Source organism: Anopheles moucheti, chromosome 2 (assembly GCF_943734755.1).
Source record: "Anopheles moucheti chromosome 2, idAnoMoucSN_F20_07, whole genome shotgun sequence".
Classification (NCBI taxonomy): domain Eukaryota; kingdom Metazoa; phylum Arthropoda; class Insecta; order Diptera; family Culicidae; genus Anopheles; species Anopheles moucheti.
Window position 1 is genome coordinate 63,660,537 of NC_069140.1, and position 20,814 is coordinate 63,681,350.

The 20,814-nt window shown below is 38.7% G+C and overlaps 3 protein-coding genes across 3 annotated transcripts; 1 reads left to right on the forward strand and 2 right to left on the reverse strand.

Annotated features, from left to right (window-relative positions):
• Positions 1-14,281: 14,281 nt before the first annotated feature.
• LOC128297079 (gamma-glutamylcyclotransferase-like) lies at positions 14,282-15,109 on the reverse strand. Its single transcript, XM_053032645.1, has 4 exons — positions 15,105-15,109; positions 15,004-15,053; positions 14,783-14,922; positions 14,282-14,722 (listed from the first exon to the last, which is right to left on the reverse strand). The coding sequence occupies exons 1-4, from the start codon at positions 15,107-15,109 to the stop codon at positions 14,282-14,284; spliced, it is 636 nt and encodes a 211-aa protein (XP_052888605.1).
• A 342-nt stretch (positions 15,110-15,451) lies between these two features.
• On the forward strand, positions 15,452-17,061 carry LOC128300774 (39S ribosomal protein L2, mitochondrial). The gene is made up of 2 exons (XM_053037002.1): positions 15,452-15,976; positions 16,033-17,061. The coding sequence occupies exons 1-2, from the start codon at positions 15,502-15,504 to the stop codon at positions 16,449-16,451; spliced, it is 894 nt and encodes a 297-aa protein (XP_052892962.1). The 5' UTR covers positions 15,452-15,501; the 3' UTR covers positions 16,452-17,061.
• Positions 16,525-20,193, reverse strand: LOC128300687 (lon protease homolog, mitochondrial). Its single transcript, XM_053036881.1, is given in 9 exon segments — positions 16,525-17,503; positions 17,592-17,779; positions 17,867-18,289; positions 18,365-18,669; positions 18,738-18,867; positions 18,944-19,177; positions 19,179-19,214; positions 19,273-19,622; positions 19,699-20,193. Coding segments are annotated over 9 exon segments (2,934 nt in total). The 5' UTR covers positions 20,077-20,193; the 3' UTR covers positions 16,525-16,613.
• Between the last annotated feature and the right edge of the window lie 621 nt (positions 20,194-20,814).

A 20,814-nucleotide genomic window follows, 5' to 3' on the forward strand; every position in this document is an offset into this window, starting at 1 on the left:
AGGGTTTTACTTCCCCTGGAGGGAAACACTAGATATGCGTCACTGGCTACATGGTAGCTACACTTGCACCATTTACTTATGCGCTTTAAAAGCTTGGCAAACTCAATTTTAAACTATTTATAAATGTATGATAACCATTTACTTTTAGCAGGGATCGGGTAAAACCGACCCCGTACACAGTGACACGCTCAGGCAGAGCAGGAACCAACTTTACTATTTTGCAAATTTCAGCGCGACATTTGGTGCTAGCTAGGATATTTCCCCAGTTGCTGTCAAGTAACGAAAATTACTTTTCTCCACTGGCAATAGTTCCGTAAGTGTCGTTCATAGCTGACACTGCTAGACGATGTTTCTATACTTTCCAATGACAGGCCAATTTAAAAGTCTCAACGGAATTCAGAACTAATTGAGTTTTCTATATCAACAAAGAATACCGAGCTGTATCGAAGAATGTAAGAACAAAAGTGCATTGTTACAAAATGAGATTTAAAGAGATATTTGTATATTTTCATATTTAAATGTTAAATTTTTCAAATATGTTATGGAGTATGAAGTTTTTTTTGCGTACAACTTGTTTAAATTATTTTGGAATTGATACATTGTAGAGCTCGAAATGATTAAAACAACAATAAATACGCGGCACATAATGGGAGATCAGAGAAACCTAAACCAGCACATTATTCTGCATCAAGTCAGAATAGTTTCACACGGAGCGATCTCACTAGGACGTATCGGTTGAGTCAAGATAACACCGCCGACGTATCGAATTTTGCAGACTAAAAACGTGTATTAATATCTTTAAGTTCCTAAACTAATCGAATAAAATGAAACACCCTATAGTATTATAAAACTAGCTTGCGTTTTCTGCATACTACACCCACTTTGTCAGTCAACTACGCAATAACAACAGCGAATCTATCATCCAAATAATTACCAATCTCACAAGATGAGATCCGGAAATTGATATAATTATCACCATTTCCCGAAAATTAACCGCTCCACAACGCGGCTCATACGCGTGACCATACGGAGCTCACCTTTGCCCACGCTGTTCGACCAAAACTCATGTATAATTCATTGCAGAAATCAAACACCCAAAAGTTTGACTAATTACTGATGCTTCGCCGCCCGTCACTAGCGTCAAATGGATTATATTGACGTTTATTGGGGGTGATGTATTAATGAAACACGATGTCAAAAAGCAGCACAAAATGGACCACAGGAACGCCCACATAGCTTCCGCGTTCAGCAAAACGGTGAGCTAAACCCGGCAAGTAGGAAAAACGACGGACTGACGGATGGGCACTGTACCGGGAGTCCGAGAGTGTTCACATCGGCGACATGGCTACCGGTTGTATGAAGTTTTTATCGCACACGTCGCAACCACCGTGTACCGTGTGATGAACTCGTTCGCGAAAAAAGCACCCCCGGGAAGAGTAATGACATTTTTTATTTAAGTACTACTACCCACCCAACTGCAAGCGTTCCCTAGTGCCAATACACAAATGGCACAAAAAAGGGAGATGAACTCATGAAATTTTGATGTCATTTGCTTATTTCCTTGCTCATGTGCATATTGTGTCATGGACAATTTCGTTTGACAGCAAATGTTTGTGTGACCACCATTCGAAGGGCCACAGTTCAATCCCGGGAGGATTTTATTTTATGTTAATGTTAATCTCCGCAAATGTAAAAATACTTGCTGAAGCTGTTTAACAAATATGCCATATTCCAGAATAGATATAGCAGAGATTTTTTTCTGTTTGTAATTTTCTTCAATAATGCAGATTTGATAATCTCTTAACGATATTTTAAGAATTTCTATACAAAAAATGAAAAAAATAAAAAAGAAGTGTAAAATGTAAGGCTCGAACATGGGCAGAATTTAGGCTGGAAAAATGCGATGAAAAAATCGTACCACTCGATTCGTTTCGTGGCGCCCCAGGGGTAAAGAAACAAACTTAATTTAATCCATTAATTTGGAGCCCGATCATATCTTCCCTTTCGGTGCGCATTTTCATATTTACCCATGCCGTTCATCGAAGATTCCATTGGCATGTCTTATTGATTCAATTATTTTATATCATCCAACACCAGCGGGCGCATTTTCTACGTCGGTCGGTCAAACATTGGTCAGATTGAAATGGCAAAACAAGATAAAGAAGCTCGACCCAACAGTCGACAAGACACCCTAGTCCTTTTATTTCCGTGCTTTCTTCCTCGGTCTATTCGCTACAATGCTGCTCGTCCGAGTATTGAATCCGTATTTCGTCGGTTTTTGCAGGAACCAACCTTAACTTTGGCAAATCATACTAACCGACCGTCCTACCATGCTCACTGGTTGGTTCGACAGTAGTTTAATAGGAGAAAATTGACCCAATGTGACGTGATTGCCATATTCAATGACGGCTGTGAATTCTTTTCAGTGCTGACGTTTGCTGGACTGCGTTTAAATTCGTATGGTACCCCGTAAGAATGGTAACATTGTGTCTTCTATTTATCATTGTTCAGAATGATTTTTTTTTTAATTTAGAATTTTTGCTGCTTGTGCGATTACATGCAAATCTGTTTTCCGTTCGCTATTTTCTTTTGCCACCGTAGGCAAATAATGCAAACGTACGTGCAGCTCTTGCAGATTTTCGTGATATGGGTGAGAAAAATGTGTGCTATTTCGTATTTGCTTTAGCTATTATACAAACAAAAGACTTTATACTAATCAATACGATCTCTTTATGTAGAGGAAGATGTTTTGTATTTTATTTGCAAATTTTAATATCACGAAACTGAAGACAACATTTTAAACGATTCGATATTGCAAATATATCACACGATACGAACACTTCAAGTTTATTCACAAGAGATTTGTTGCATCATGACTCTCTTTAGCAAACCAATAGGAATGTCTTCTTAATGGAAATTTCGAAATTTTACAGACAGATAAGAAATCGTGGTACTCTGTTCGTGTTAGCCCAAAAAACCATTATTCATACACCCGAATTCCGCACCGCGGTACTAATCTTTTTAAAAGCTTCACAAAACCGTTTCGCCTTTGTGAAATTCACAAGAGGATTTGCTTTGCACACGCTCGAGATGTTTTGCATTTCTTTTTATTTTAGTTTTTGTTTTGCTTTCTGTTGTTTGCTTCATCAATAGTCCACTCGGTATGGGGCAACGCAAAAAACGGTGTGGATGGAATGTGTTCCATACCGGTGTGCTGTATTTTATCCCACAGCAGCATTCGGGAACCCGAGACACATTAATGTGTCTATAACTGCACGCGCATTGTTGTATCTTGGTGGAAAAAGGTCCTGGCACATACCGTACTCTGGTGAAATTGAAACCACACAGCGAAAGTGGGCACTTGCGTTAGAAGCGGCAGAAAGGAACGAGATGAGAAATGAAGCACACTGCACACAGCGTGGAAAAAGTGTGTTAGAACATATCTAAATAACCTCCCGAACTGGCCAACTAAATCCCAGCAGTAAGGTTAGCCCCAAATGAACAGATGTGGTGCGTTCCGTTTCACATGAAGTAGTGGTACAACAGTACACCACTATGGCCCTAACGTTGCGGAAGCATAACCATAACCGTAACATGAAGAGCACATTACTCATATGATAGTGCCTTTGCCATGGTTATGGCTAGTACGTGCCGTCCGCTGGAAGGTGGTGGTCGAAATAATCGACAACGATACGATACGGTAAGATAAAACAGATTTTATTTACGGAACAGAGAAGGAGTGCAACAATAACGACAACAACAAACCCACAGCCGAATCAAATGAATGGCACAATAAAAGATGGGTTTAGATCTTTATTTTTATTTCACCAAAAAGGTTTATATGAAATACTTGCTGCGCATTGATTGCGTATCGATTGGCAAACGATAAAATATTGCGTAAGTGAATACGTTTGCTAAATCAAAACCGGGTTAAAATCTTTTTTATATTATTTGCTTCAAACACATTTTAACATTTACTGTTCTTGGTATTGCGTATTTGAAGGTTTGATAATATCTTTAGGATGGTTGTGTCCTGTACCGCAATTTTTTGTTGTTTTTCATCCAATAAATAAAACCACATTGTGATGAATTTCATTATATATGCTAGTGGACTAATTGTAACGTGCTTAAAATGGTTGCAACATGCACATACTACGAAGTTCCCGTTATAAAGCTACCCACGAAAGTAATTTAATGAAGGGTTTTTTTGCTTCGGCTTATAAGCCGACCAATTGTGCGATTATTAAATGACATGTTGGCTATAAATAAAACATGTCTATAAATAAAACAAAAAAAGGAAAAATTTACGATTGATGTTGTTATTTACGTAGGTTGAATTTCATCAGTCTTCGACATTTAATCAGACCGTGTGTACATGATTCCAATTCCACGGAATAAAAACACTTCAAACATAATTCACTGCGCTGCGCACCAAGACACACCACAATGTTTACAACCGGGACATTGTGCCAGCTCATCGATACTGAAATTATGTAAGAATTGTCGTTTTTCTTGCAAGTCTTTAGTGTGCCCAAATCAGCGTAGCGAGTGTTACGCATTTATTTACACACCAAAGTAAAGCTAATATCGTCACCCGCAGCACTAACGTTTGCGGCCAGATTGTGGTTGTACGTTCTGTTTGCGCAACGCGCTATGGCACACGTTCGCACGAGAATTTTTTCCTACATGCTAATTGTTCTCCGTGCTTTTTGAAGAAACTTTTCAAATCTTGATAGCATTACTGTCTCATTTTTACCACTTGCTTTCTACTGTTGGTTTGGGTAGCTTGCTTTTTTTTTCTTCACAATTCAAACCATCTAACGGAGCGCACATGTGTGCAGAACGATTCGGGTAAAATTATACTTTTGTTCCTCGTGAGCTTCAATTATCATGACAAATCAGAGTATCAGAGCCTCAGAGTCTGTGTTGGCAAATATTTCTGAACTGAGGTAGCAACAGAAAGTTACGCAACAACTTATTCCTTTTCAAGTACACGCATTGCGGGAACGGTTGTTTTGTAAAATTTTTACTTTTATCTTTCTTTCTTCCACGTTTTATTGAACCAAACCAATGGTTAGTAAATTAGAAGAAGTACAAAGTTTACAACAAAAGTCAACAACATGAAATATGTTATTCGTAGGCAGTCGTTTCATGTATTTAATTGTTTTTAATTCACAATATTTTTTGTTAATTTAACACTGTTCAATCACTTCGTTCAAATAATCTCATTACGTATTTTCAAAATACAATGGAGGCGCATGGTCGTTCACAGAATTTAACTGGGGGCGCATGGTGGCCCACGAACTTGAACTAGAAATTCATCCTTTTAATAAAAATTATTCTCCAAGTGACACTTCATTGAAGTAGATATACGGCCGAGTCGTTCTTCTGATACATAAAAAACTTCATTGAAGTAATACAACTATGATGATCATATTTAATTAAAAAACACACTGGTGTATTACTTTTATATATTGTTTTGAGATAAAAAATGTATAAAATCAGAACACACAAACAATCCGTGATAGGCTTAATTTTTAAGTTGTATCCACACTTCTGATACAGTTTAATATGCGACTAAACCCATTAGTTTGCATTTAATAATAAGAGCTTTGACTAAGACTTCACTAATTCACAGTTAGGACTTTTGTACAGATATAATGGGGTGTAGTACATAAACAAATATAAATAAACATTTTTAAATTGTATATTCAAATTTGTACCAGCGTTACAACTGTTACTATCATATTACTAGTAGTAGTAGTATTACTCGTAGCGGTAGCTCAAATGTGTTCAGGTAGCACGCTTCTATAACAAAAAAGTTAATGTTGTTTTTGCTACGATGCTACGTCTAAGTAAGGCATGTTCTTACCTTTCAATCCATTCTCAACTAACTTGGGGCTGCGCATCGTATTGCAAAGCATGTTACAATTCAACAAACAGCCAGAAATTTTACACCATCCTGCCTCGCAAGCCATTTTCATTGTCAAAGCTCACCTATGGATAACAACGAAAGGTAGTGGTCGTGTTACAAAACCGTACAAATAATTTTCCGGTTTCCATCCGTTCGCAACCAAACCTGCAAAAAGCAGAAAGAAACCCCTACGAGAAAAACAACACTAGTCAGTATTAATGCTGGCCATGCTGAACCGGCTGCAGAAAAGCAGTGTAAAGAGCTTCAACTATCTTCATGGATGCTTGTGGTCGTTGCAAACACGCTCGAAGGCTGCATTTAGGTCAAATGAAGTTCTCCAGGTGGTTCATTCGTAGAAAACAAACTCAACAATGCTTTTTCCCTGCTAGATATCAAGCACAATGAAGATGAATAGATGTCACAAAAAATATTACACACGTGACTTTGCTACAGTCATACAGTTTCATAAAAAAGTTATTGTCTTCATTGTGAAATTGCCTAACCAACCCTAGAAACACAATATACACACGTCAGACTAGCCAAGACGTGCTGGTTGTAAAGTTTTCTAATACCTGTTTAGTGAACACAGCAGAATTGATACGCCGTTTGCACAATTTTATGGGAGTTTATTTGATAGCAATCAAGCAAATATGTGTGCTTTTAATAAACTATTGATTTATTGAAATAATATCATCTAAAATCATCATCTTTCATTCTTTTTCAGTTTTATAAATCTAAATGCTCAAAATATCTTTTATTTGTGTATATTGACTGGCAGTTCGAGCTTGAAGGAAAATCTGGCCATTCTATAGATTATTTTGAAATTGAAAACAAATTTTCAATGAAAAAAACAAAACGCGCTGGAAAACACGACAAATATATTTTTACCCGGTATTATGGTTTTAGTAACTCCAAAATTCTACCAGAAATAACATGAAACAAGTGTTCATGAAACAGTGTTCAATCAACGATTGTCATGTCCATGCAGCAAAAATATTACGACATGAAACTGCTTATGTGCTTTTTGTAAAAGAAAGCTTTCAGAGCCGCTTTGAACTTAAGCGTATCAAAAGATGACATAGAGTTTGAGTAGTTTCTCGAAGAATGTTCATAATTATAAATATTGTAGATATTCCTCTATTCGTCTATCTTTATCTTACGCCTAATTTGTAAACAGCTCGTCTGGCGTCAAGATGATGCCGATTTGATAATGGCTTGAATGCAGTGAAAGGAATAGGAAAGAATGCTTTGAAAACAATAAAGATGAATAAATCAATTGTCTGTGATCAATAAATTTTTTATCACACTTATCATATGAATTATAAAAAAGACGAATGAACGTTATTTATATTAGTCATACATAAACTAACAAATTTACCATTACATACACATTTTTAAAGAATGCATATACTGTTTTATGTTCAATCACTACCATTGCGTGTAGAAATAGCAAATGAAAGTTAATTCGATTAGGAAATAAACATAATGCTTTTCCAAGTGGCATTCAAGCATTTACCATACTGTTCAGATTTATTGAAGTGCGACTTAAAAATGTGAATCATTTTTAGCAATACTGGTTCTGTTTACACACCCTTTTTAAGTAAGTTTATCATATTTTTGGTGTAGCTTAAGCTAGATAAACAAACATTTCCTCGCATGAGTTTTTAAACAGTAATGTGCATCGAACGCTCCCTAACAAAGCCGTTACCAAAACCTAATTTCTAAACTGAAAACTCAATTATGAACACTTCCTTCCATTCATCACAATGGAAAAGTTTCGTCTATTGTGAACAATGCGCCGCAACCAGATAGGAGAAGGAAAATATGGCTACGTGGCAAATCATTCCTCAACGAGACACGGTCAATGCTGTTGCTATATTGGAATCATGTGTTGAATGAGAGATATGACCTAAATTTGGAGAACAAATTTTTACCATCTCGCAACAGCCCCGCCTCCATCATCGCTCCCTTCCCTTGCAAAAGGTCTACATTTTCAACCCAAAGGCTTCCCAAAACGACGGATCGGGGCGCTCCCGTGTCTCTGATGTGCTACTGTCGCATTACGGTTATCGCTTGCTCCATTACCGAAAAGTAATGTCTGTCAATGTTCGGTCTTTAGTGGGTAAGACGACTGTTTGCGAGCTTCTTTTTCCTGCTGCAATCGTAGCTTCCCTTTTGTCCCTGTTTGCTCATCGTCAGGCCGTGTTATCAGGTGGTTTTTATATTTCCCACAAGAAAATGGTCTTAGAAAATTCAATTATTGTAGACGCTGTCATCGTGTTCACTAATCTTCAAGGTTTGTTTTATTAGAGTTAAAGTATTAGGTTTTTATTAGCACGCTATTGTTCTACGTGGCATAAGAATTTCATAACAACAATTGTTTCTGTGTCAACCAATAAAGTGATTCGTATAACTTGAATTGCTGCGGTTTCCGCTTCTTGATTGTGGAGTATGCTCAAACGAATATGAAAGTTTAATTTTATTCCTATAACAATTACAGCCACAAAGGCTGCGGCTTGACTATTCTATATGAATAAATCAAGCAACTATAAATAACATACAATTAAATCATCATCAAGAAATCGAAAGGAATCCTTAACGTACACAAGTTATTAATCATCATAATCATTCTTCTATCAGTTTAACAGCTTAATTATTTATGTTATAAATTTGGAAGAAAAGTATAAACTCAAAAGTTTTATTTCCCGTAAAAGAATCAACAGAGCATACCTATTTTTGAACATTCTGTTTAAAGACATCTTTGTACAGAAAACTATACATAATCTTTATCGTAGATAACCGATAACAGTCTATCAGAAAAGAATTAAAATCAAACTGATACCTACTGCTACTAAGCCCAAACCAATATTTACATTAAGAGATGAAACAACATTGGAAACAGCTCGTCACGCTGTAGATAAACACGACAAGGCTTTGCTTGTATTTCATTTGCTTATTCGCCATTGACCAGCAAATTTGCCACCAGCAAGTAGTTGGCGGCTCTAGTTTTAAGTGGCGTCAAAGGGAAATTATAGATGCTGATAACCCAGGTTATAGTCATGATGTATTTCCTTTAGCTATACAAGCCCTGAACAGCTGTGAAGAGCAAAGATTGACCAATGCCAGTTAAATCCTTACAGCGATCCTTCACACCAAACCACTTCACGTTTAGCACGGTATTAAAACGTACCTTCGTACGCACGTGCGAGCGTGTGTTTTGTGGGTTTGTATTATTTGTGTAAACCGCACATTCACCAGGCCCCATTCCTGGTATTTTGAAAGGATCCGACACGACGAAGGATTTGAGAAGGGCCAAAAGTTGTGCTTGTGTTGCCGCTGGTTAGAGCCGCGGTCACAACAACAATTTGGAAAAGTTCTCCAGAACCGAAGATTAAACTTTGCTATCGCTGGTAATTCGCTCGTACCCACAGTTTGTGGAGAAAGCGCGCGTAACCGCCATGTAATGAAAAGCTCAAATACAAACCATCTCACTGATGAACAGCACAGCAATACGATCATCTACTTTCTCGTACGCCTTTTTTTCGTACGTTGTTTCACCTTCAAGAAATATCTTGACAACCGAGATTTGTGTGCATGTTGGAGGAAAAGTAACGCGTACACTTCGTGGAGATTCCGGACCAGTCTGTACGGGTAGCAATCGTTGTAGCTGGGCTGCAGGAAGCAGGATTTGCATATTTTATGTTTATTTTAAGCCCCGGTCTGATGTGGGATAATGATGTTTTGCCGCGGCAAAACAAACGATTCACCGTTTCGTTCCCGATTCGTGTCGCTCGCCAGGTTGCTGGATGAAGTAAGCAATGGCAATGGTATGCTCCTGGTTACCCTTGCGGGGGCTGTACACAGGTGGATGAAATGCACCGCAGCGGTGCGATATAGCAATGCGAATCAAATCCTTCGCCTTCAAAAGAAGGCAGAGCAAAAGGGCGCGCCTGGACGGCAAAAGCAAAGGGGTGACAGATCCTTGGAGTTGGGTCATATTTCGCACGTAGGTTCGTTTCGGTTTATTTCTTCGCGTGTGGGATTTGTGTAGGGTATTATGCGTACCGCAAAGGCCGTAACCACTGGCGCTTTAAACGTTGTGCTTAGTGGACTTCCTTCGTTGAGTGGCTGGATTTTATTGAAGGATTTTTCTCTTAACTAGCTCTCTTGTATATGCGGCACGCCTTCTTTAACATATGTTTGCTTTCAGTTGACTACTTAAGTAGACGTATCTGAAAATACCCAACAAAATGGCGTACAACATTACAAATTATAGTATTTTCGAATTAAAGCTCAAATTTCATTAAAAACCAGCATCAACAAACACAAGAAAAAAAACAGGTTTTACTTACAAAGCAGTTATCGAAACTTGATATGAAAGTCACGATTTTGCCAGCACTAAAATATCTTCCATAGGAATGGGGAAATAGTATAGTATTTTATCTTTGGTAAATTTGATAAATTGAACTGTCTTGAAGTGCCACCAGCTCTGAACCATGACGAAAGTTACGTTATTTTTTTTCTCTTGGCAGTAATTTTTCCTATTCTCTCGTACACTTGTTTTACAACCGCCAACATCTCTATTAAACTTGGTAATTACCTAATATTTGAGGACGCGTCTCTTTGTCATTAAGTTTGCTCTTACTCGGTCTGTCGATCCACTCATACCTATCCATTTATTCGGCCTACTCATACCATTCATTAACGGAAGTTTTGCTTTCATACTGAAGGCAAACGCTAAACTTATGCATCGAAGCAGCATGACTCGGTTCACATTCAACAGTGCGGTAATTTTAAGCTCTGATAGTCTCCTAACCACACTGCCAGAAAAAGTTAGTCCAATGAATGGACGAGAGCAGTCGTTGCTTTATCGACTATTGCTTCATCTATTGGTACGCCAAATGCAAGTCGAATACCACAGAATGCCGAATATCGATAATATCCAAAGTTGTGGAATAAAGTTATGTCAACTAGATATCCATTTGGGGCATTAACGAATGCACAGTTGCAATGCAAACCAATCGAAAATTAAGCTCAAAAAAGCCACGTGTCATACCGCGTGGTCAATAAAAACTGTACACAACCATTCTGTTTGTAGGTCAAGCAACATTTAACGCTTCACAGTAGAAGATATAGCTTAAAATCCACAAATTCCACCGTTCTACTTTATCATTTCGCTTGTTCGTGCAAGCAAAGTCTTCGGATTCCGACTGGAAATGAATTCATTCGGAATCTGCCCTGGTTTAGATGTTCATTCAGTTTCCCCTTATTTCCCCTTAACATTCCAGATTCCCCTATTCAAACATTTTCTCCTTTTTTGAAGAAACGTGGGGAAAACACGAACGTAATGAACACCAAAAACGCTTCGTTGATACACCAGCTCAGTTAGGCATACGTAAAATATAATATGTGCAATATAAAATAAATACTTTTCAAACGTTCTTATTATGTCTATCAGCACTTCTGCAAAATCAGTTGTCTCGTTAGCAATTAGCTTGATAGTTCGACAAATGTATTTCAGGCACCGTATTACTACGTGCTTACACTAATACAAGAATCACATACTTCCTGCAACCCAACTACTAAATTACAAATTATGCGTATAGTCTACGCATAAGCGCCAATACTAAAAATCTTCATCCGAATATCGTCCTACACCTTCATCACTTCTTTCAACAAATTCTGATACACTTGTACACACTTTTGGAAAAATCTTACAAGCTGGTTTGTTCAACGTTAGTAAAATTTTCAGATTTTTTCTCAAAGTATCACTAACATTGTGCTAACCGCCCTTTACTTAATTTGAGTTATACACTTACTTACAGCTTACATTAGCACCTGGCTAATTGCAAAATTTCTAAAAGCATGCAAAAAATCCAAACATTGAGCATTGTTATCTGACATTGAGTAAGTAATTAATTGCACATCATATTTACGTAGCAGTTGTAATGTTAAATATTTAGAAATGGATGTCGAAGTAACAGCGGGTTATCTATTAAAAGCTTGTATTTATATTACATTCTGTATATTTCGGCCTGTACAATATCCTAGTAACCTATCCTTCGCTATATGGTGAGTTGCTTCCGACACCTTGGTCCACGTGTTAGAAAACGAGACTTCGGAATAACAGCAAGTCATGTAATGCTCTAGGAATGCCACCCCGCAATATGGTACCATGGGAAAGGCAGTCAACGGGAGCAACTAAATGTCCAGCTAGCAGTCTTGTCGCATCGAGCAGTCACAGTAGCAGCACAACATAATTGTTATACAATAAATAGACAGTTTTAGAGTTCATAAATACATTGTTCCTAAGTTTTGAATGTTTATAGGAAATGAGAAAACTAACAACACATAGCTATAAATCGCACAGCTTAATTATTTTATTTAATTACATTGAATTTATTTAGAATTGGGTGCATACGTATGTTGTTCATTTCAACACAGATTTTATAATAACATGACAATAAACCAATATGATTCGTTTGCAGTGAACTTCGGTTGTGACGTTTTTTCTACTGTGCGGATTCTTGGTCTATGAAAAATCCAGTAGAACGTGACTGATCCCCGAAGGCTATTTTCGCGTGTCAGTTGTAATTTATATTGACAGACTGTTCCTTTCTCGAACATCTGTAGAATATAATTTCCTAACATTAAACTTAAAAAAAGGAATGATGTAAAGAAAGTACATCAGTACTCAGTAAAGAACAGAATTACAGAATAATACAGTTGACGATTAGAATTGCACTACTTGAATGAACTTACCAATTTAAACTTGTTGCCCAATCAGCAGGGAGATTGTTATACATTATAAAGGTTATAGAGAACCGTTAAAGATGTAACGACCGTAATAACCGACCGTTTAATACGTAAGCGACCCAATTATTGACCCATTTATGGCAATAGTAGGTTTAAATTTCGTCAAAAACGAAACTTACGGATATTGGCGCGGCCCGGTGACAGGACCCTGTAGCCCAGTAGCTAAGGCTGACTATCCGGCTACGTGGTAAAATAAGTATAGTAAATTATATTAATATAATATATTATATGGAATAATATTAATAGGAAAATTGATAGCGAAACACAAAACGTTAGTAAAACGTTAAAAGTGGATATGTTGTCGCGTGTACAATTTAGTCAATGCCAAATCAGCCAGGCTATTATGCCTACTGATTATTATCAGTTTTTTTTCGGATCGTTTGTTTCAGACTAACTTAGGTGTTAACTTAACGGCACATCATTACCTCAGGGCTCAAAGCATCTGCTTGAAAAACATACCGCAAGGTGTCGAATTTCTATTATTACTGTTATTCGGTTCACATTTGTTAAGTGAACGGCGTCACATGAGTTATTAGTGGGCTACAAACGCTCCCGATCTGTTTTAATGTCCATCTGGTTCAATGACTTCAGACTCCCTCCGTACCACACCACACACAATAATCTTCCAAAGCCTAGGGCCTTTTAAGTGTTTGACAATGCAGAAAATATAAAAAAGAATCATATTAAGCGCTATAGAAGCCGTGTTAAACGTGTATTAAATGGTGATTTTCAACAAATAATTCTAGTATGGTCATACATTTTAATTCTTGATCAAATTTTTCATAACTGTGATAAATGTTGTTTTTTAATTACAAACAAAACTCTCGTAGGGACCAATGCTCGGCCAATGCTAATCTATTGAAGATATAACAAAACCATGGTGATTAAAACTTAGAGCGACCATAGACATTTGTTACACTGTATAACCATTAGAAGAAGTTGTGTAATCGACTTAACATAAAAACTCACCCGTCAATCTACTGGAAACGTTTGAAAAAAGACGTAAAAATAAATCCCAAAAATTCAATTGAAATCGCATTATGTTATGTTAAAATCGATGTAAAATCTTTTAACAAATCTTCTTCTTTGTGGTGTCTATAACACCATGAGAGATTCGTCTGCCATTACCTCAATGATAATGGCTAGGTAATGAAAAGACTCGATTTATTATCATTCCTGTTGGTACCGGTACCGTTTTCACTATAACTTCGGACCGCAGGAAATATCCGTGCAGAAGTATTTAAAAAAGCTTGAAATCTCTTCGAAAATTTCATGGAAAACTGCTGAGATAGGCGTGGAAAACTAAATTGTTCTGCTGTTTACTTACTTTGTTATTTGCTTATCAATCTCTTCATTCAGTAAACCATTTCACGCTTTCATAAGTTCTTATGAGCAGCATGTAAACATAAATGAATTTCACGTAACGTAATGATTCTAATTAGATCTGAAACAAAAAGGATAAAATGAAAAGCGAGTAATTCACAAATTCATCAACACTGTTGTAGATTAGTAGATAGGGGAATTAACGTTTAAATAAATCATGTTTATTACTCACAGATCTTCTATGGGCTTTTCTAATTCTAAAGAAAGTTGCGGGTCGCCAGTATTTCCGTTATGTTTAATTTTCTTTAAAGACATAACGTAATCATCTGGAAGCCCCGTTTCCTTCGCACCGTTAATGATAATATTCATGTATGTTTTTGAAGGTTGCCTTTCGTAGGGTCTATCTTCCGCATCTGGTGCTAAGCAACACGGGTTGCGAACTAACTGATAAACGCGGCAGTCTATTGTTGTACCGCTAGGCAACTCAACGGGAAGTATTAAAGCTTTGTAAACGCTGTTATGAACACCCTCCTGACGATCTAAATCAGCTAAATTGCTGTTATCTATTTCCCATATGGCCCCCCACACCTTTTTTCCTTCCTGTTCAACTATTGTTGCCGGAGCTCCTCGCCATCTAGCAGCGTAATGGAAAAAGTCCAAACTATAGTCCTAAAATAAAAAAAAAAACAATGATCATATTTGAATATACGTCAAAATCACCAAAATCACCTTCAGGTATCCGAAACCTTTTCGTACTGCACTTGGGTTCTGAATGTGAATTCGTTTCGCTAGTAGATTACTACCATAAGCAAAGTAATAGAATGTTCCGCTGGCCATGGTCATGTTAATCAAACAAAGAGATAGGAACCCTAGAGCAGAACAATAACATTATCGGTTTTAGTTTGATAATTTTGAACTGGAGGAGAATATACGAAATTCCTTTTGCTTACCAGCAATTGTTATCGTGTTAATATACTTAATGGACCTGGAATAACAAACACTTTCCTAGTTAAACACGAATAACCAAACAACCGAGCTAAATATTGCTTACTTCATTTTTGCGATTTGTTGATGCCCGCGAAATCCACAAAATAATGGATGGTCTTCACTTGAGTTGAGCTTGGCTAGTGGGTTTTGGCCTTACCGCACTAGAATATTTGCCAATTTTAATCTTTTATAGCGATGTTGAATTATGATAGTTCTATTTCAGGCTAATGGGAAAGTTTTGCTGCGGTCAAACTGAAATTTACTGACCTTCTATTTTCCTATTTTTCCAATTTAAACCAGATTGAAACACTTTCAAGACAGTTTGAAATTATGTGCACCCTTTCCCTATGAATTTGTTTTGATTTTTCATTGCGCTGTCAAACAGCATGCGTGAGGTAGCTGTCAAAGCGATTGTTGCGTAAATAAAATATTTATTCAGGCAGCAGTTCTAACGCAAAATAATGGCCACCTTGGCTAGATTATTTAACCGATTATCGCTGTCGTCTGTACCCAAAAACATCCGTTGCACAACTGTTCGTTCCATATCGCTGGAAAGTTTGGAAACATTATTGAACAAACCGAAGCCGGGCGGAGGAAAATCGTACCGGCGTATCGTTCACTATCCCGAGGAGTACACGATTGAACCACTGCGCGTCACAAACCTAGCCGGTCGAGATCCAGCAACGGGACGTCTGGTAGCTAAAGGTATCGGTGGTGGTATCAAGCACAAATATCACTGGATAAAGTGGGTCCGAGATGGACCCAGCGAAGGACCTCCTCAGATTGAAAAAGTCATCGATGTCTTTGATGATGGTTGTCGTACCGCAAAGGTGGCACTAGTAGCAGTTGGAAATGAGATGAAATATATTCTCGCGACAGAGAATATGAAGGCCGGAGATTTATTAAAAACCTCACGCTTCATACCTCGAATACCCGGTAAGGAATACTAGCAATCTTTCGTGAATGATTACTAATCATAGTTTCGTCTGCAGTTCGCGCCAATGAAGGAGATGCCTATCCTTTAGGTGCTCTACAAGTTGGCACCCAAGTCCATTGTCTCGAGAAGTATCCGGGACAATATTGTCATCTTATTCATGCAGCTGGCTCGTATGGAACGATTCTACGTAAATTCGGTGAGCTGGTCGTTGTACAGCTTCCTTCCAAACAAGAATTTGCCTTTCAGCAAATATGCATGGCTACTGTAGGACGCGTTTCCAATGTTGCGCACAGTAAAACTCCAATAGGATCCGCCCAGAAAAATCGAGAATTGGGCAATCGACCGCGGTCAGGTCTGTGGCAACGCAAAGATGGGCGACACGGTCGAAAAGTGCGTCGTTTACCCCCGATGCGTGTCATTTCTCCTCCAACTGCAAAGCCCGCTGAGCCCCTTAAGTTATCGATAAAACTGTGAACAAGAATGTTACTATAGTATATATGTGTGAACATTATCAATCGATAACAAGCCGTAGTGTAAAACAACGTGTTATGGTTTATCATTGGTTTAATGGTTCAGCCTATTCGCATTCAATAAACTACCACTTGTCCATAACACTTTAACAAAGAAATATTACCTCTAAGCCTCAGGGAACACAATTCGGTAAACATCTGCGTAGGTGCTAGCATAATGTACTTCTAACCCTTCCGTAATGAAGCTGGGCAAGTCAGTGAAGTCTTTCTTATTCTCCTCCGGTAAAATTATGCATCTAACACCGCTCCGCTTGGCTGCTATCGTTTTCTCTTTGATTCCTCCGACGGGTAACACTTTTCCCATCAGGGAAACTTCCCCGGTCATTGCTACATTCTGTCGAATGGGTTGACCTTTGGCCAGTGAAAGCAATGCACTAACGATCGTCACACCTGCGCTAGGTCCATCCTTCGGTGTAGCTCCTTCAGGGACATGTAGGTGAATGTGACTAGATTCCAAGAAGTTATTAGAGGGATCCGATTGTTTTATAAAATTCCGTGCCACAGTAAGCGATATTCGAGCGGATTCCTTCATCACATCACCCAGATGACCAGTGAGTTCCAACGATCCATCACCCGGAGACTGTTTCCCATCCCCACCATCCAACGCTTCCATTAATTTACGCTTAGCCGTTTCAATATATAATGCTGAACCGCCCATTGCCGTCCACGCAAGACCCATCACCACACCAGGTGGGGTTGTTTCGTACATTCGGTCATGGGTGAAAATCGGTTTGCCTAGCAAATCGCTGAGATTCGATCCTGATACCTCCGTGAAGTCAGCCTCTTTCCGCACCACCTTAAATGCCACTTTCCGCACAATCTTTTCGATTTGCTTCTGTAAATTACGTACACCTGACTCGCGGCAGTAGCTTTTGATTAATGCATTCAATGCGTCGTCCGTTATGACTATGTGTTTATCTTCAACTCCACTGTCGCGTTTAGCTTGAGGAATGAGGTACTGCTTGGCAATCGCCACTTTCTCTTCCGCCACATAGCCTGTGAAGGTAATACAAAATAATTAATTATTCCGATCATCAATCTCGAATGGCCTTCATCTCCCAAGTTTGACCTCAATCAAACTTACCAGACATGTCGATCATTTCCATACGATCGCGCAACGGTTCGGGAATGGTATCGATCACATTCGCTGTGCAGATGAATAAAACTTTTGACAAATCCACGGACACATCAAGATAATGGTCAAGAAAATTTACATTCTGCTCAGGATCCAGCAACTCCAGTAGCGCAGAACTTGGATCGCCTTGATAGCCTCTGTACGGATAATATGAAAGTTAAAACCAAAATCGTTATTTTTAATGGATTGGTCTTTTGCAAATCTCCTTCCAACTTGTGCATTACCTTCCAATCTTATCAACTTCGTCGATTAAAACAAGAGGATTTTCAGTCTTCGTCTTTTTCAAACACTGTATCAACTTGCCCGGCATAGCACCAACGTACGTTCGTCGATGGCCTTTAATTTCCGCCACATCCGTCATTCCACCCACACTGAACCGGAAGTATTCCCTGTTAAGCGCTTTCGCGATCGAGCGTGCTATGCTGGTTTTACCCACACCAGGTGGTCCGTGGAAACATAAGATTTTACCCTGCGTCGTTCCTTTCAGTTGACTAACAGCTATAAACTCCAAAATGCGCTTCTTGATATCATCCATTCCATAATGATCTTCGTCTAATATTTTGCTAGCTTGATCAATATCCAAATTTTCTTCGCTCATCACACCCCACGGAAGTGTAGTTAACCAATCCAAATAGTTTCGTGTCACACTGATTAAAAGATAAATGGAGATTAAATATTATGTTGTTTGATAGTTGCGAATCGTCGTAATGGTTATAACGTACTTAAACTCGGAGCTATGACTTTCCAAGAAGTTCAATTTGGTAAGTTCTTCCTCAATTACATCCGCAACAGCTTTCGGAACCACTTTATCTTTGATGCGCTCTCGATATTTTTCTCCAATAGCGTCCTTATCATCTTTTTCGATTCCCAGCTCTTTCTTAATGACTTTCAACTGTTCTTGCAGTATGTACTTACGGTGTTGTTGTTTCACCTTCTCCTCCACTTCGCGTCCAATCTTTGCCTGCAGTTTCGAAAGTTCAAGTTCTTTCTTCAATAGCGACAATGATAGCATTAATCGCTTAGGTATCTACAAACCAGAAATTGCATAGTGAGGCGATTATCATTAGAGTAGTTCTCAGGTAAATTGATGCTTACGTCCATTTCTTCTAATATCTCTTGCAATTCAGCTGGTTCGGCAGCTGACAAAGAAGCTCCTAAATCACACAGATATACCGGGTTGTCAACGACTCGTTGGTTTTGGTGCAGCATTTGCTGCAGACTTTCACTATATGAAGAAAATGTTGTTGTGTTATTACTCCTGAATCGAACCAAACCTATGTATAATTTTTACTTATCCTTACCGATACAACGGATTCATGGTAATGATATCTCGAATAGTTTTAATCACTTCCTGCGTAAGTGCCTTAACTTCTTCAGTATTTTTGAAGCTCTCGTGTTTCACATTCTCCACTTCCACCATAAGCAGCGGTTGCTGTTCACCTTCCTTAAGCAATCGACGCTTTGGAGCTTCCTCTAGTAAAGTTCCGTCAGCCGAGTGGTCGTTGTTGGCATTGCGCATTTGCTTATTTCGTAGCTTGTGCTTTCGACGACGCTTTTCCGCATCCGGTTCGTCTACCGAGACGGCGATTTGCGTGTTAAAGTACGGATATTTTATTGTCATTTCTGATACGTATTGCCAATGTGGGGGGATGAAAAATAGCTGATCACGATCAACGACTTCAGTATCCCCGCGCGAAACGCATTACAATACTTACCCTTACCAATAGCAGGTGCATCAAGATCCTCATACAGTTGACCAATAATTTTTATCCTTCGATGTGCTGTTACCACCAGCCGCAAACGGTCCCCAAGGTCTTGCATTTCCTGTATTTGAGCGAATGTTCCAATGTCATACACCTCCTTCGTAGTTTCCATTACTTCATTCGGATTATCATCGTCCCTTTTCAGAAAAATGCCTACGTACGGTTGGTTCAGCTTCACTTTCCTACGTATCAGATCAATCAGCATTGGATTGGTCACCTACGATATTTTAAGAATTTGTTATTATTGTAGCTGTTGTACACACATTTGCTTATGCCTTGCCCTTTCATCGAACCTCGAGAATTTTCATGAACCGTGGAAAAACGGGATTTCGTTTCGTCGCTATCATGGGCAGGTGTGGCCAAACTTCAGGTATTGCAACAGTTGCAGGAAGCTGATTTGTATGATTCACCGATTCTGCGAGAGGTTCCGCGGGATCTTCGGAACTAGAATCATTTTTGCTGCAGAAATTTCTAGACGCTACAAGCCAGCTCTGAGGTGTAGAAACCGTACTTCCATTGGTACTGAACCGTATCCGAGCGGTACGAGAAGTAAACACGGTTGAACAAAATGTTCTGTGTTCGATATTACCGACTGCACAGGTTGCCGGCCGTACGAATCGCGCCAATTGTTTGATAGAGGTCTGAAATGGGGCTCGAAGTATCTGCATCATAGTTACTGTACAAATGTTAAGTTCCAGAAAACCAAATGCTTTGTTTTGCAACCACAATCAAACGGTATTACATCAGAAATATCAAAGGCAATTCTTGTTAATACCGCGGCAACGGGAATGTGCTGGAAAAACGTGACAGATCGCTTTGACGAAAATCTCTCCTGCGTTTGACAACTTTCATTAGTGGCGTCCAAACAAATACCGGTGAGCAAGTTTTTACAATCCTTTAATAGAGCGAGAAATCTATTCTTATTTTATAGTTTTAAATATTTTCCAGCACTTTTTCCTTACAAAGCCTCCATCTTCCATTTTCTAGGCAAAATCCCAGGCATAAGCAGTCAAAATTATATCATAATTGCGGGACCAAGGCCCACTGTGCTTCACAACATTTTGCTGTCAAACATCGCGTCGTAAGCGAGATTGACAGTTGCAACTTTGCAAACATCTCGTGTGCAACCAAAAGATACGCGATACAATTTGGTGCTTAAAATCAAGAGATTCCTTTGTTTTCCCGGCAGAATTTTATTCGGATTCTTTAAACGCACAGGGGGTGACTGTTGATCATGTTGGTATAAAGTGTGTGAAAGGAAATCCCCGCCGCAAGTGTTCGTTTGGTGCTACTGATTTAGCAGAAAGTTCTCAGAATCGAAAAAATTAACCTCACTTTTTCGCAACAGCGGGTGTTGCGTTTGGGCTTGAAAGGGAAACAAACCGCCCGAGCCAAAGGCGTTCGATTTG

Bases quoted from the DNA above. Each gene is read 5' to 3' on its own strand.
- LOC128297079 (XM_053032645.1), bottom strand. The intron at 14,923-15,003 runs GTAAGCAAAAGG...GTTCTGCTCTAG, and splicing joins TAACACGATAACAATTGCTG to GGTTCCTATCTCTTTGTTTG. The intron at 14,723-14,782 runs GTGATTTTGGTG...TTTTTATTTTAG, and splicing joins AAGGTTTCGGATACCTGAAG to GACTATAGTTTGGACTTTTT.
- LOC128300774 (XM_053037002.1), top strand. From the start codon at position 15,502: ATGGCCACCTTGGCTAGATTATTTAACCGATTATCGCTGTCGTCTGTA. The intron at 15,977-16,032 runs GTAAGGAATACT...TTTCGTCTGCAG, and splicing joins CTTCATACCTCGAATACCCG to TTCGCGCCAATGAAGGAGAT.